This window comes from Alosa sapidissima, chromosome 14 (genome assembly GCF_018492685.1).
Source record: "Alosa sapidissima isolate fAloSap1 chromosome 14, fAloSap1.pri, whole genome shotgun sequence".
NCBI classification, from domain to species: Eukaryota; Metazoa; Chordata; class Actinopteri; order Clupeiformes; family Clupeidae; genus Alosa; species Alosa sapidissima.
Window position 1 is genome coordinate 2231412 of NC_055970.1, and position 13861 is coordinate 2245272.

At 41.5% G+C, this 13861-nt stretch overlaps 2 protein-coding genes across 2 annotated transcripts in view; both read right to left on the minus strand.

The window, feature by feature from the left end:
* Positions 1-1535, minus strand: part of cdh16 (cadherin 16, KSP-cadherin) — a 71316-nt gene extending 69781 nt beyond the window's left edge. The window contains exon 1 of the mRNA XM_042062533.1: positions 1473-1535. The gene's annotated coding sequence lies outside the window, so the exon portion shown is untranslated. The remainder of the gene's footprint in view (positions 1-1472) is intronic.
* Positions 1536-1929: 394 nt separating this feature from the next.
* Positions 1930-4982, minus strand: rrad (Ras-related associated with diabetes). The gene is made up of 5 exons (XM_042062344.1): positions 4887-4982; positions 4284-4664; positions 3826-3899; positions 3504-3708; positions 1930-2971 (listed from the first exon to the last, which is right to left on the minus strand). The coding sequence occupies exons 2-5, from the start codon at positions 4648-4650 to the stop codon at positions 2694-2696; spliced, it is 924 nt and encodes a 307-aa protein (XP_041918278.1). The 5' UTR covers positions 4651-4664; positions 4887-4982; the 3' UTR covers positions 1930-2693.
* Positions 4983-13861: the final 8879 nt, after the last annotated feature.

A 13861-nucleotide genomic window follows, 5' to 3' on the forward strand; every position in this document is an offset into this window, starting at 1 on the left:
CTTCATGGAAAGCAAGCAATGAGCGGTCTAGCATTGTTATGTGTCAGAGCTAGCATTGTATGTGTCACCTTTTATTCCTTTTCCAAATGAAAACAAATAACTTGATTATAGGACAACTGCAGCAGGTGACCCGTGAACCCTGAACCCTGAGTTTTGGCCCTCCGCTCGCTTCCCTCCACTACCCCCCGCAACTCAGCGAGGTTAAATATAAACCTGGCAGGAACAGGTATCTTAATTGTGACACACGTTTTATGTTTCACGCCCCAAAAAGCACAGTGGAAGACACTCATCCTGTGGCTAATGAGATACACAAGCGTGTTTGGAAATATGGTGCACATTGAGCAAATATCTTGAAAACAAAAGTCAAGTCAAATCCATAAGAATGGAAATGAGAATGCTTAAGCCCACCGTCATGGCACAGTTTATATTCTCGCAAAAGATGCCCAGCAAGTCCACATCAATGCTTAAGCCCACCGTCATGGCACAGTTTATATTCTCGCAAAAGATGCCCAGCAAGTCCACATCAATGCTTAAGCCCACCGTCATGGCACAATTTATAGCTCTCGCAAAAGATTCCCAGCAAGTCCACATCATTAGCCAAAAAGTTAATAGACCAATAGGATGAAAAAGCACATATACTAATATGAACTTTTCTTTTCTCCTCTCACTTACATAGGTCTAAAGCAGAAAATTCTCATTATGTGAGTCCTGGCAGTTTTAGGGTTACATTGTACCTTCCATCTCTCTCTGTGCAGTTAGAGTTTGAAATGTAACTGAGTTTAATCAGTCACATTTCAAACGCACTAGTGAAAAGATAAACATGTTGGTTGATTTGTGCCTTAACATGCAAAGAGCCAAAACATTTCTATCCAACAAGCTATTTACAAGATCAACAACATTTGGCTTATGTGCTGTAAAGTAAAGGAGAGCAAGAGTTACTTGCCCCGAAGACTCAAGGATGTGAAGCAGTGCAGGATTAATGCCCTATCAGTTAAGGACACTGGATTCCCCAGACTAAAGAGAAATCCAGAATGGAGATTTGCCATTGAAAGGACAATTTAATCAAGAGTTGTAATCCACATCTGGGAAGTATGCCCAGCTCAATCATAACCTATAATACTTTTTAATCATTCTTAAAAAATCCTCAGATATAAATATAGAATCAGGTTTGAAGCTCAGTGTTTGCCGCAAACCAGTAGGTTGCAACTAAGGCAAAGACATAAAATAACATCTTATCAGAACAGACTAATCACTTCTATGTAAGTTAGCAGCATCAACACAATTAACACAACCTTTCTCTACTAACACATGACATGAATTCTCAGTAACACAATTTTACAGTCACCTAACTCTACAGACCAAATCAAAAGACAGCAAAGCAAATTCACCTGTTATGAATGAGAATAGAACAACTTTTTCTAAATTTGATTTTATAATTGAATTTCAGTGATAATTTTAAAATGCTTTCTTACCTTTTAACACCCAACACTAGTGCTCCTTCAGACAGAAGGGTTTTGACTGTGTGAAAAAACGGCACCGTGCTTTTGTCTCCTTCAGAGCTTAATGTTTAACTCAATAAATCTAACACAAAAAAACCCCACTAACTACCTTGTTTCCTTCAATAATGTGGCTGGTGAGCAAGTGTCCATTCAGCCTCAGGGTAATTAAAGGAATCCATATGCATGAGAGAATACATTAGCCCACAGGCCCTTTGCCCATGCCCAAACAATTTAGGCATCCCTGTCTGTGAAGCAGGAAGACAATAATTAGTTTTGTACTTTTTATTTTTTTATTAATTGTTTTATTACAAAATATTGATGTAAACAAATAACAAAATTCAGTTGAATAATATCTAACAGAAGTGCAAATCAATCTCTTTGAAAACACAAAATATAATTTATTGCTTGTCTATTTTGCTTTCTTTTTTCACTCATTCATACCACAGGGTTTGATTGTGAATTAATGAAAAATGTCATCAAAAAAGAGAAATATGTCAATTCTCAACCCCCTAAAAGAGCGAAACACCCCTGACCACCCCCCACCCCCCATGCAGTTCCTGGATCTCTGTGGAGTACGAGCCTGCATACCCACTTTCAAGTAAAGTACGGTTCCAGATGACAGATCACATTATGTGAGAAATCATTAGCTGTGCTTTCAGAAGCTACTGTTGCCTCCTCGACCAGTGATGAGGTCATGAAGGCAGCCCTGCCTCCCTAGTGGAGATTTCTGACCTATGTACAAAGGGCTGACAGCATGGTAAAACATGCCCGCTCTTTCCATTCCATCACCAAGGCAACCCTAAAATGTCCTTGTTGGGGATCTACATCCTATGTACAATGTTGGGGATCTACATCCGGTAAAATTAAACTGCTATACATAAGGCAGCACAGAGTAATAAGAAAAAAAGAATACAGGAAATGAAAGTTCAAAAAGCTTCATGCAGGTTCAACATCTACATTGTGTATTGATTTTTATCATTTTAAACTCTCATCTTTATATTTATACAATATAAAATATGCAAATATATCTCTGTACAGCTGAGTCAGTCCATTTTAGGGTGGTATGTAGTGTCAAAAACCCACAGCGTCCGGTCCAATGGCAGATAGCACAAGAAAAAAAAAGAGAAGGAGAGAAGAGAAAAGAGAGAAGGAGAGAAAAATAAAAAAAATAGCAAGAGAGTACGCCTGGGTTCTTCAAAGGACTGTCAGGTCGTGGCAAGACTTGGACTTCTGCCGGAAAGCCATCTTCTTGTTCTTGCGTGCCACTATCCGCCCCAGGAAGCGCTTGGCCTTCTTGCTGATGCTCTCGCGGCGCTTGCAGCTGGCCATGCGTCGCGCGTTCTCCTCCTTGCTGTCCTTCCGCAGCCGGATCTGCCTCACGATGCCCTCGAACAGGTCACGCACATTGTGGTGGAGCGATGCTGACGTCTCGATGAACTTACAGTCAAAGACCACCGCACATGCACTTCCCTCTGTGAGAGAGAGAGACAGACAGACAGAAGAACAAATAGGTGAGTGTCCAACCATCTACAGTCTTACAGAGTTAAATACACTGTAGCTGTCATTGCTAATGTGTTCTCTGTGGAGCTATAAAAGCTGGGAGACAAGCCCAGAGGTTTGGCAGGCTTATTAGCTTGTGACATCTCTACACCCACACTGACTCAGGCTCGGCGACACGCTCTGCAGTCTCAGGTGTGCTGCCTCACAGTGTGTGTAAGCCAAGTGTGTGTAAGCCAAGAGATTCTGCTTGCCTGTCTGATGCTGTGAGTTATAGCGGATGACATAGGCCTTGAGGTGTGTGTGTGCGTGTGTGTTTGTGTGTGTGTGTGTGTATGTGTGAGAGAGAAAGAGAGAGAGAGAGAGAGAGAGATTGCATCTGTGTGTGTGTGTGTGTGTGTGTGTGTGTGTGTATGTGTGTGTGTGTTGTTTGTTGTTGAGAGGGTGGCTAGAGCAAGTTGAGAAGGGAGTTATCTTGAGTGGAGCTGTCAAAACATGAGAACTTACCATCCACAGACACTTCTCTGGACCGCACCAGGTCGCTCTTGTTCCCCACAAGGATGATGGGAATGTTTTCGGACTGGCGAGCACGGCGCAACTGGATTCGCAGCTCGGACGCTTTCTCAAAGCTGGCCTTGTCAGTCACAGAATAGACAATAATATAGGCATCTCCCATTCGCATACACTGGTCTTGCAGCCACTGGCTATTATCCTGTAGAGAGAACAAAGGTCTCATGGTTACTTTTTGACAGTGGTTCATACATAATCAGTAAAGGGGAGAAAACACAGATAGACGTCACTTCAAATGACAGAGGCAGCCGCTGCTTACCTGTTCCCAGATGTCGTACAGAAGGATGGAGGCCTCTTCGTCATCAACAACGACTGATCTGTCGTATGTGTTCCCTGAAAGAAAATGAGCCAGACCACATTAACACCAATGCAGTTTGATGCACTATTACACCTGTGGCCAAGGCATAAGGCAGACTTGTTCCATCTCATTAAACGAGCTCACTACTAGGGAAACTAATGTTCTGTTTTAAGCTACCTGTGTTCTCAGCATATGCCTGAATGAACACATGTCTATCTCTTTACAAACACAGCCTTTTCTTAATGACTTGAGCAGGAAAAAGAACATTCAGGAAGGAAGGTTCAATCATTGAACAATGATAAAATCCAATTATTTCTATTGTCAAATGTTGCTTCTTTATTTATTTTCGTTGTGGTTTAGTAATGTAAATTGCTTCACATCACAGCATATATTAGTAATAATTTCAGTCAGGGTCTCACCTGCCTCCTCGCAGTCGTGACCATCCTCTACTCCTCCGAAGATACGCGCCAGACTGGATTTCCCCACTCCATGCTCACCGAGCAGAACCACCTTGTACACCTGCCCTTCAGAATCACTACCGGAGGAGATAACGGAGTCGGATGAATCTGAGACACAGCTGTCACGGTACTGCTCGCCGGGGCCGTAGGATGTGCAGCGCATGAGGTTGGAAAGCTGTCCGGTAGGTACCGGAGGCATGGTGGAGCGCAACTCGCGGTCGTCCACGGGCATACTTCGTCTGTGGAGGTTTTGCAGGTGCATGGGGAATGGCATGCTGCCTCTTCTTTTATCCATGTTCCGGAACTTGTCTCCTTTGTTCAAAGTCATGACTAAAATTGTGTCTGCGAAAGAGATTGAACATGTTTAGCATTTAGCATATATATATATATAAACTCAATATGATTAGTCTTCGTTATCCAATACTGGAAACAGACAAAGCTTCGTCTTTCCAACTGTCATTAAAATACATGACAAAATAATTTATATCTAACGGTTATAACGCTATGTAGCAAAACGAGATATGTGTGACAAATATGAAATATACAATTATATCATAGACCTACATTTTCTTATGTCCAAAGTCTTCTTTAGTGTAATAAAACCCGTTAGTCCAACAATCCGTTGTCGTTTAGATCCTGTGGTAAGGCTAAACGGCGCGAGTTTCGGTTTGATCTGACTGAGAGAGAGCGGATCCCCATATTTATTGCTCTTGTGAATCACTGACGTCAGTGCGAGTCAGGATTTGCCTCAGAGAATCACTGCTATCTTTGTAGTAGTAACATCATTCCGCCACGGAAGGGGAGGGGGAGGGCCTAAACTGAGCGTGGGCAGACGGTGGAGGGGGTCTTCCATCCTCCGACACACAGACACACACACATACACCACAATGCGATGCTGATGTAACGGGGACCTACGTTCCTTAGTCACTGTGCTTCGTGAATGGGAATTAAATAAACGCTGTGTCCAACTAACACACATTTAATTTGTAGTGCCTTCGTCATGATGAACATTCATCACTGTCAATCAGTAGTTGTTTCTGTATGCTTATAATTGTATATGTGAGACTTGTATGCCTATACTAGGCTACTGAAATATTCGGAAGAAACACATTACGCACACAATATTTCAGATAATTGAAGCGCACACCGCACTAATGCAGACAGTGTTACGCGCTACACTACTGAAGATCTTTTTCGTCTGGCAGAACATTCGGTGACCAATCAATTAGGGTCTGCTGTGATCTCACCTTGATACGGTGCTAGTAATCTTAAAGCGCTGTCGCCATCTAAAGGCCATGGAGAAATACGCACAGCTTTTTATTTGGTGAAGACATGCTTTCATGCAGATACAGCACATACACATACTTAATCATTATGCTGACAGCATTAACATTCAAAACCCACCAATATAATAGATACTTTTAAAAGGAAGAGTTACATGGCTCACTACACAGAATTGAATACCATGTCTGTTTTGATAAGGTCGGATGTCTTCGACATGAGGACAGTCATCCCAAGGTTTGTATGTAAAGGCAGTCTTGCAAATCTCCTCATACATGTTTGTTTTAATTTCTGGGGGTCTCATAACAGATTCATCAACAGACCTCAAGCAGATCAACCATGTTCATGTCCAGGGTCCTACAGGTTGGCTTGTCAGATGCCTGCAATGAGGGATGGTGAGGACATTTGGGTAGTTTCATGATCAGGGTAATTTGACATCTGACTTGACATTTTCCACACACATGTCTGAGTACCTCAAAATATGTGATTATGTTGGATAATATGTTGTTATTAAAGACTAGACTTAGGAGTACCTTGACATTGACAATTGGAAAGTCTAACATACCATTTGTTGGCACAAAACATATCTTTCTGTCATTTACAAATAAACATGATTAAATAAACTAGAATGTAATTCCAGGGAATAACGAGTGCATGAAAATGACGCTAGGACAGACATGGTGGTTGCACAGCTTAATAAAAGTTGATAGTTTAAAAGTAGACAGTTTAAAAGTTGAATGTAGATTGGAAGTTGATCACACTAGTTGACTGAAAAGCCCAGGCTGCCAAACAGTTGTAGGCAGAGAACACAATTGGCGGGAGTCATAGCTGATGGCAACTGACAGTTGGATTGGCTGAACAGTTAAATAGTTGGATAGTTTAAATGGTTCAAATATTTCATAGGGAATTATTGTAGTGAGGACTTTTATTTTGAAACAGCTTTGGGCAGAGGAAACAGTTGACGGGAGTCATAGTTGATGACAACTGACAGTTGGAATAGTTGAACAGTTAAAAAGTTGGATAGTTTAAATGGTTACATAATTTAATAGGGGATTATAGCAGTGAAGACTTTTATTTTGAAACAGTTGTGGGGAGAGGAAACCGTTGACGGGAGTCAAAGTTGATGACAACTGACTGTTGCTAGAGTAGTTATGGTGGTTGCTATGCTCGTTGCTAGGTTAATGATGTTGGTTGCTAGGTTTAAACTGTGAATGTGGTTGCTAGGCTGTTGCTAGGGTACTTGAAGTCGTTGCTAGGTTGTTGCTAGGGTGTCCATGGTGGCTACTATCAGAAATAAAGGAGTTACTACAGTGGTTTGCTAGTATAATCATCTTTGTTGCTATGGAAACTGACATAGATGCTTAATTTCAATTGTTGCTAAATTGGTTGCTAGGTATGTCTAGTTAAATGTGTTCTCTCTGTATTTAGGCTAGGCCTACGTTACTTTTGATAGTTTTCGTGTTATTCTCTTAGTTTTTTTTACTGCTTTCAAGTCGGCTGATGTTGTTAATGTCTGTCCATTGGGAGCTTGCTATGGCTAGCTTTTGCCCTGGGCCTCTTACATCCTTCCCATCCATCTGGGAGCCAGTGCTGCACTTCACTGTCTGGTCGGTCTGGATTTCTCGGGACAGCAGCTGACGTGAGGCTAGAAAGCCCTTGCCTGTTCTAGAAAGACTGATCCAATGCAGCAAATATATTAAAAGGCTAAAGTCGTACATTGGCTATGTTGTAGCCTATCTCTAGAATATCAGCAGCAAACTCAGTCTCTGTCTCGCAAAACAGTCTCCAAATAAAACGCACATCGGTCTGTTGCCTATTCTGCCAGCTTGTGACAATATATCGTCCAAAATGCTTGATTGCATTGCATTCTCCACATTTTTAGCTAAATTTTCATGTACCACATCAGCATTTTTGTTAAGTGAATCTTTTGTAAATTGCTTTACAATTACCGTCGGGCCTATAGGCCTATTGCCTGGCTTGCCTCAGCTTCGGTCACGTCCTTTTACAATTTTATCATTGTAATAAAAAACGCAATTTGCCACATAATTTCAACATGCTCCTTGACTCAGTGCCCTCCCATTGAAAACGACTTTTACTTTGCATGTAAATGTCTCATGGGTCTATAGAAAGAAAGAAAAACATCTAAAAATGTCTTAAAAGTTAAATTACAGTGTCACAAAAGGTCTTTCCCTTCTGTGTACCTAAACTCAAACTCTCCAAGTTAAAATAAGCAACTCTTCAGGAGATATGCTGGCTGAACATTAGAAAAGTAAGGTCGTTAGTCCACTACTCTCTTCCTAATGTTGAAATGAGGACCTAAGCATCATCACCATGGTACACGAGGCCACAAGTTCATATGTGCTTTGTGAATGGCACAACATAAATCAGTCCCTGTCAATCACACAGTATTTATCAAACAAACACATGCGTATTTTTAAGCGTTGCGTAAAAGGCCCCCGTGGCTTCCTGTAACAGACGAGTCCCAGTTGCCCGAGAATGGTGTGTTTGTATTGGTTCTGTTGCCTGAGAGGGTGTGTTTGTGTTGGTTCTGTTGCCTAGGTTTGTTTTGGCTTTTTGGCTCGGCCCACTCCTGCGCAGATCGGCCTTTGCGTAAAACCAAAAGGCCCCTCGCTTATGTCAGAGGGATCCTGTGAGCAAGCCCTCGTCTGTCCCGTCTGTGTTATACTAATCAAAATACTCAGGGCATCTGTACTGTCTAAATTACACCAATCAGATGGCTCAGGGCGTCATAATTACCCAGCAGAAACATGACCTGCTCAGTGCATCTTATAAGCCCCGGGAACCCAGCCATCTTATTCACTAGCTTTGGATATAGATGAATTAGGGCTGTCAATTGATTAAAAAAAATAATCTAATTAATTTTCACATACAAGGCATTTTAGGCCACATATATAACCTAGGGGACACAATGAAAATAAATGAACACTCCCCTCAAACACTTATTTCTTTGCATTGATGTGCGACTATAGAGTTGATGAACTCCGGTGACATGCAAATTCCTTGCTGCAGACATTGCAGAGGACTTCATTTTCCACACCATCAGGCCGTTTTTTAAAAGTAAATGTTCCAATCAATGATTCAGGCAGCACATTTTCTTCTCTCTCCTTCATTTTACAGTCTAATTTTTACTGACTAGAACGGCTCGGGGTCAAAGGTCATACGGAATCGATTAATCTGCACTAATTTTTTTAATCAGTTATTTTTTCTCAAATTAATGAATCAAAATGAATCAGTTATTTTGACAGCCCTAAGATGAATGCAACCTCTTAGACAAGTTAAATAATACCACCTGAACTGTTTAATATCAGTGTGTGTGTGTATGTGTGTGTTTAAAAAACAATCTTGGTGTGGCTGCTGTTGCACAGACCAGTCATTGAGGTGGTGGACATGTTTATCCATCCTTGCTGGACGCAGAGAGTGCGTGTGTTTGCTTTATAGTGACTCATGTTCGGAGTTACTGGATCACTCTGTTCTCAGCTCTTATTGGCATGGTGTGTGGATGTGCAGACAACAGCATGTGTATGTGTGTGTGTGTGTGTGTGTGTGTGAAAAATGATCACATGTTTATCTTCATGTCCAAGTAAAAACAAGCCACTCTCTGTTTCGGACGTATGTTGAGTGGGTGCCACCTTATCAGTGTCATCAAGTCATCAGTTTGGTGACAGTTGATTACACTGTTCGTGTGGCTCTGGCCTTTTGTTAATATGACTTATCTAGTTCAAGAGCCTGGAAAATCTTTACATTACTGTTCCTGAGCCAAAAATGAAAAATGTATCTCCATCGATACACCCCTGCGTCCAAGATGAATTCATGTAAATTTAAAATGAGGTATACATATAGAGGGTCAATCTTGTCAAACTAATGCAATTCAAACATTGACAACCACAAATATCAATAAACGATGCGTCAATGACTCCTCTGGAGCTGCCGTTCCAACCACCAAACTTTTTGCGATTGATCGTTGGAACTACCCTTTCTAGAAACACCAAATCCATGAACAACAGTTCTAACTACCAAAATTGCAATGGAAATTAGCCAACAAAACCTACAACAGCACTTTTCCACTCACATTCAGATCTAACTAATCCAATTCTATCTGAACTAATCCAACTTTAGAGGGCAAAGCAAATTGATAACAATTTCTCAAATATGTTTTTGTTCTTTTTCTTTCAGTAGACATAAACATACCGAATATTTGATCTGTGTGTCCTTTCCAAGTCATAGGGCACGCGGTCAGACCACAGATTATTTGTAGTAACTGGTCAGAAAAGCACTTTCTATTTTGGGGAGGCAGACTGAAAAAGACACTGGGTGCTGAGAGCGGTCTCTAGCAGGATGAAAAGTAGCCGTATTGGAAAAGGGTTCTTTTACAGGTGGAGTGAAATCAACCCCCCTCATTCATTTTTAATGCGGGGGGGAGAATGAAACTGTTGGCTCCTGGAAGCCTCAGAAGGAAAGGGGACTTGGTGAATATTTTCATCTCCATTTCGTCAGCATCAGCTCTTCTGCCAATTGCAACATTTTGCTGCAACAGACTGGCATACATTGTATAGGTTCCTTTCTGTTTAATGACATTGGTCGTGTTCCCTGTTGTCCTCTACACTACAGCATGGCACTGATGTTGAGAAAAGAAACACTGTGCAGGAGTCGTAGCCTTAAAAACAATGCGTAGCAAAACAAACAATCCTAGAGACTAGCTCCAAGGGGCTTTAGGTGCGTTTGTGTGGGCTCGGGATGTATACCCATGAGCTGGACAAGGACCATAAAACATGCCAGTGTGTGTGTGTGTGTGTTTGGGGGGGGGGGGGGGGGGGGGGGGGGTTGCCTATAGTGGAGTGCAGTGTGCACCGTGGAGTCAAGTCAAAAAGTCAAAAGTCAAAAAACACTGTTCATCTGGTGGTTGAGGTGCTGGAATTTAAAGTCAATTGTCAAACACAGGATGAACAATCCACACACTCAAATCTGTGCATTGAATAGTTATCTATACCTCACACATTTATGTAAAATGTGTGGCCTTTATCATCTCTCAGATATGTTGGCCTTTGATGGTGTAATATAACTTAACATACCCTGTTGATACTATACTGAGCAGTTGTGTTGCTGTTTAGCTGTTGCCCTAAGTAACTTGTCTTAGTAATCACAGGTCCTTGCGACAAATTCTCAGACAGTTAGTGTTGGCAAGAGGGAGAGAAAGCTTCAGTAGTTAACTCACTTCGTTTTCTGCCTGTATAACTATAACTGGCCTAACACTGCCACCTGGTGCCACACCAGACAGACTGAATGTATTTTCCAGCTACGTTTTTAGCATTACAGTCACAGAGAAGATAAACATTTTTAGAGTGTTGATATAATGATATACAGATAGAATTTTCATTGTTCTGTGTTTTCATGTTCTTCCATGCATGTCTACACGATTCTGATCTACATATATGTAGCCTACAATGATGCTGATACAAACAGACTTTAACATTTAATCCACCTAAAGACTGAACCATTGACACTCATTTGGACAATTACATCTGAGTTGATGTCTGAGAGAAAATTCAAAGGTTGTGTTCGAATCAGACAAATGCCTACACAGACAAGGTTCTTAAACTGCCTGGTTCTCACACTGCCCCCCCTCCCTACATACACAGCACATTGTCTTCAGGATCTTCTCCAACACACATCCTCTACATACTTACAGCACACTGCTCCCACCCACACACACACTGCACACACACACACACACAGTCACTGCTCCACTCCCCTCCCGCCCACACACACATCTTCACTGTCATCACTCACATACATCATACATACAGTACTCTGCTTGCAATAGTAAGTCCCTTCACCATACTTGCAGTACACTGCCCCCCCCCTCTCTCCTACATACACAGCACATTATTTAATCAGGAAGCTTCTCCAACACACATCCCCAACATACTTACAGCACACTGCACCCCCCCCCCCCCCCCCCCCAATACACAGCACATTGTCTCATGAGGAAGCTTCTCCAACACACATATTGCCCTCTCCCCACATACACAGCACACTATCCCATCTCCCTTGTCATCCCCCCAACACACACACCAAGACCCCTGGCAGTTGGGTTGGGCCGTGGATCTGCCCAAGGTTTCTTCCTTGGTAAGGGAGTTTTTCCTTGCCCCTGTTGCTCTTGGGTGCTCCTTGTTGGTGCCCCCCCCAATCCCAATCCTTTCCTTATGCCCCCCCCCAATCCCCACCTTTCTTATGCAGCCCCCCCGCCCATAAATGCACAAATAGGCTGACACCAGACATAATTTCACTGCATTTCTTACTTCCAATAACTATATGCATGTGACAATAAACTTCCTTGTATCCTTGTAACATCACAATTCTAATTCACCTCACCAACAGGTTTGAAAGAACCAGAATCAGTTGCATTTTTAGTTTTGTCCACAAGGGGGTGAAAGAGAAGCTATATTTTAACAGTTTGCAAATAGATGATGCAATAGCCTCGTGTGCAGCTACAGTACATTATAGTGTAGCATAGAGTGAGACCTGCACTAGCAGTTCCAAGCTCAGTGTATCTCCCAACCACTGTATAATTTGAGCCAGACCTCAATTTAACTATTTCTTCTGAGGGTTAATTCATCAGGCTACCCTATTTCACAGATGGAGCAAACAAGTCCACATTCCTTTTCACATGGGTGAAAAGGCTTAGCAGAGGATGGTTTCGATCCATCGACCTCTGGGTTATGGGCCCAGCACGCTTCCGCTGCGCCACTCTGCTCTGTAGGTCTGACAGGAGGTAACGAATGACTATCCCTGAGGGAGGGGCTCAGGCAACTTCTCAAAGGAGCTTATGTGTGTGAGGAGAGTGTGGTGGTTATCTGAGATAATGACTATTCATGTGCATGCATGAGGTTAACTGTTTAACTGTCAAAAAAAATGGAAGAAATGTGCAATATTACCATTTGTTTTATGTACATTTATTCAACCACTTTATTTGTAATTACTTAGACCTAATTCAGCCACTATATATAGTAGACGGATGTCTGTGTGATTATATATATCAGAATAATATCACAATAACCAGATATGATAATATAATCATGTTGAATGATTTGATCCATGTAAAATTACACTGACCTGTTTAATATATATAGTCTTTTCCTGGGCGTCAGTAGGTCATAAAACAATCACAGAACTCCTTAGTTTGGCATTTTGGTTGCGGGTGGTAACATTCCAAATGTATAGTCATGCTCAGTGAAATAGTGTGCTACAGCTTCAGATGCCACATTAAATCTAAAGGGATGGGGTTCTATTTGACTCTGTAAAAGGAGCATTTTGTGAGCATCATCATTGTATTACACTTGAATAGCACACTAGAAAAAGATAATCTCTGGTTACCACGAAATGCAGGGTAATCAAATAAACAAAGGGAAACTAGAATGTAATGCCAGAGGAATTACAATAGTGGATGGAAAGTTGCTGGCTTAATGTTGGTGGGGAGATTCCTTGAAAAAAAACATTAAATCACTTAATCTTTGAGTTCATACAAACCCTCGTACCAAAACACCTTGTGTGTCAAGGCGTTCTTGAGATATAACACTCAAAGTGTTTTTGACCTTGACCTCCAACATCAATTCACTTCATCTTTGAATCCATACAAATACTCATACCAAATTTCAGGCATGTATGTCAAGGCATTCTTGAGATATCGCACTCAGAGTGTTCATTGACTTGACCTCCAACATCAACTCACTTCATCTTTGAGTCTATACAAACACTTGTACCAAATTTGAAGCATATACGTCAAACCGTTCTGGAGATATAATGCACAAAGCATGACATATGGCTGTGACTTTTATTTTGACACACAGGAAACACTTAAACAGGATGTGTAGTTTTAGAGAGCACCAGATTGTATGCATTAGAAGCTGAGACAGTTTGATTCACAGGTGACACCTGTGCCAGTGTTCTAATTAGCCCGGGAACTACTCTGGGAGCTTAACGAGCGCAGCTGGCTTTAGGCCATTATGACATCACAGCCATTCAAGTCTATGGGAGAAAAATTAGCTTTTTACCATTTTTAATCCCCTATTTCCCAAAAAGTATAAACTTTTAAGAAAATCTGAAAAAGTTACTCTGTTGTCCAACTCCAGACCTACAAAACGGTTATTTCAACATGTCTGTACGTTAAGCGGTTAGAGTCGCATTAATTCTTGAAAAGGTAAAAAGAAAAAATGGTTATAATAATAATAACTAGAATG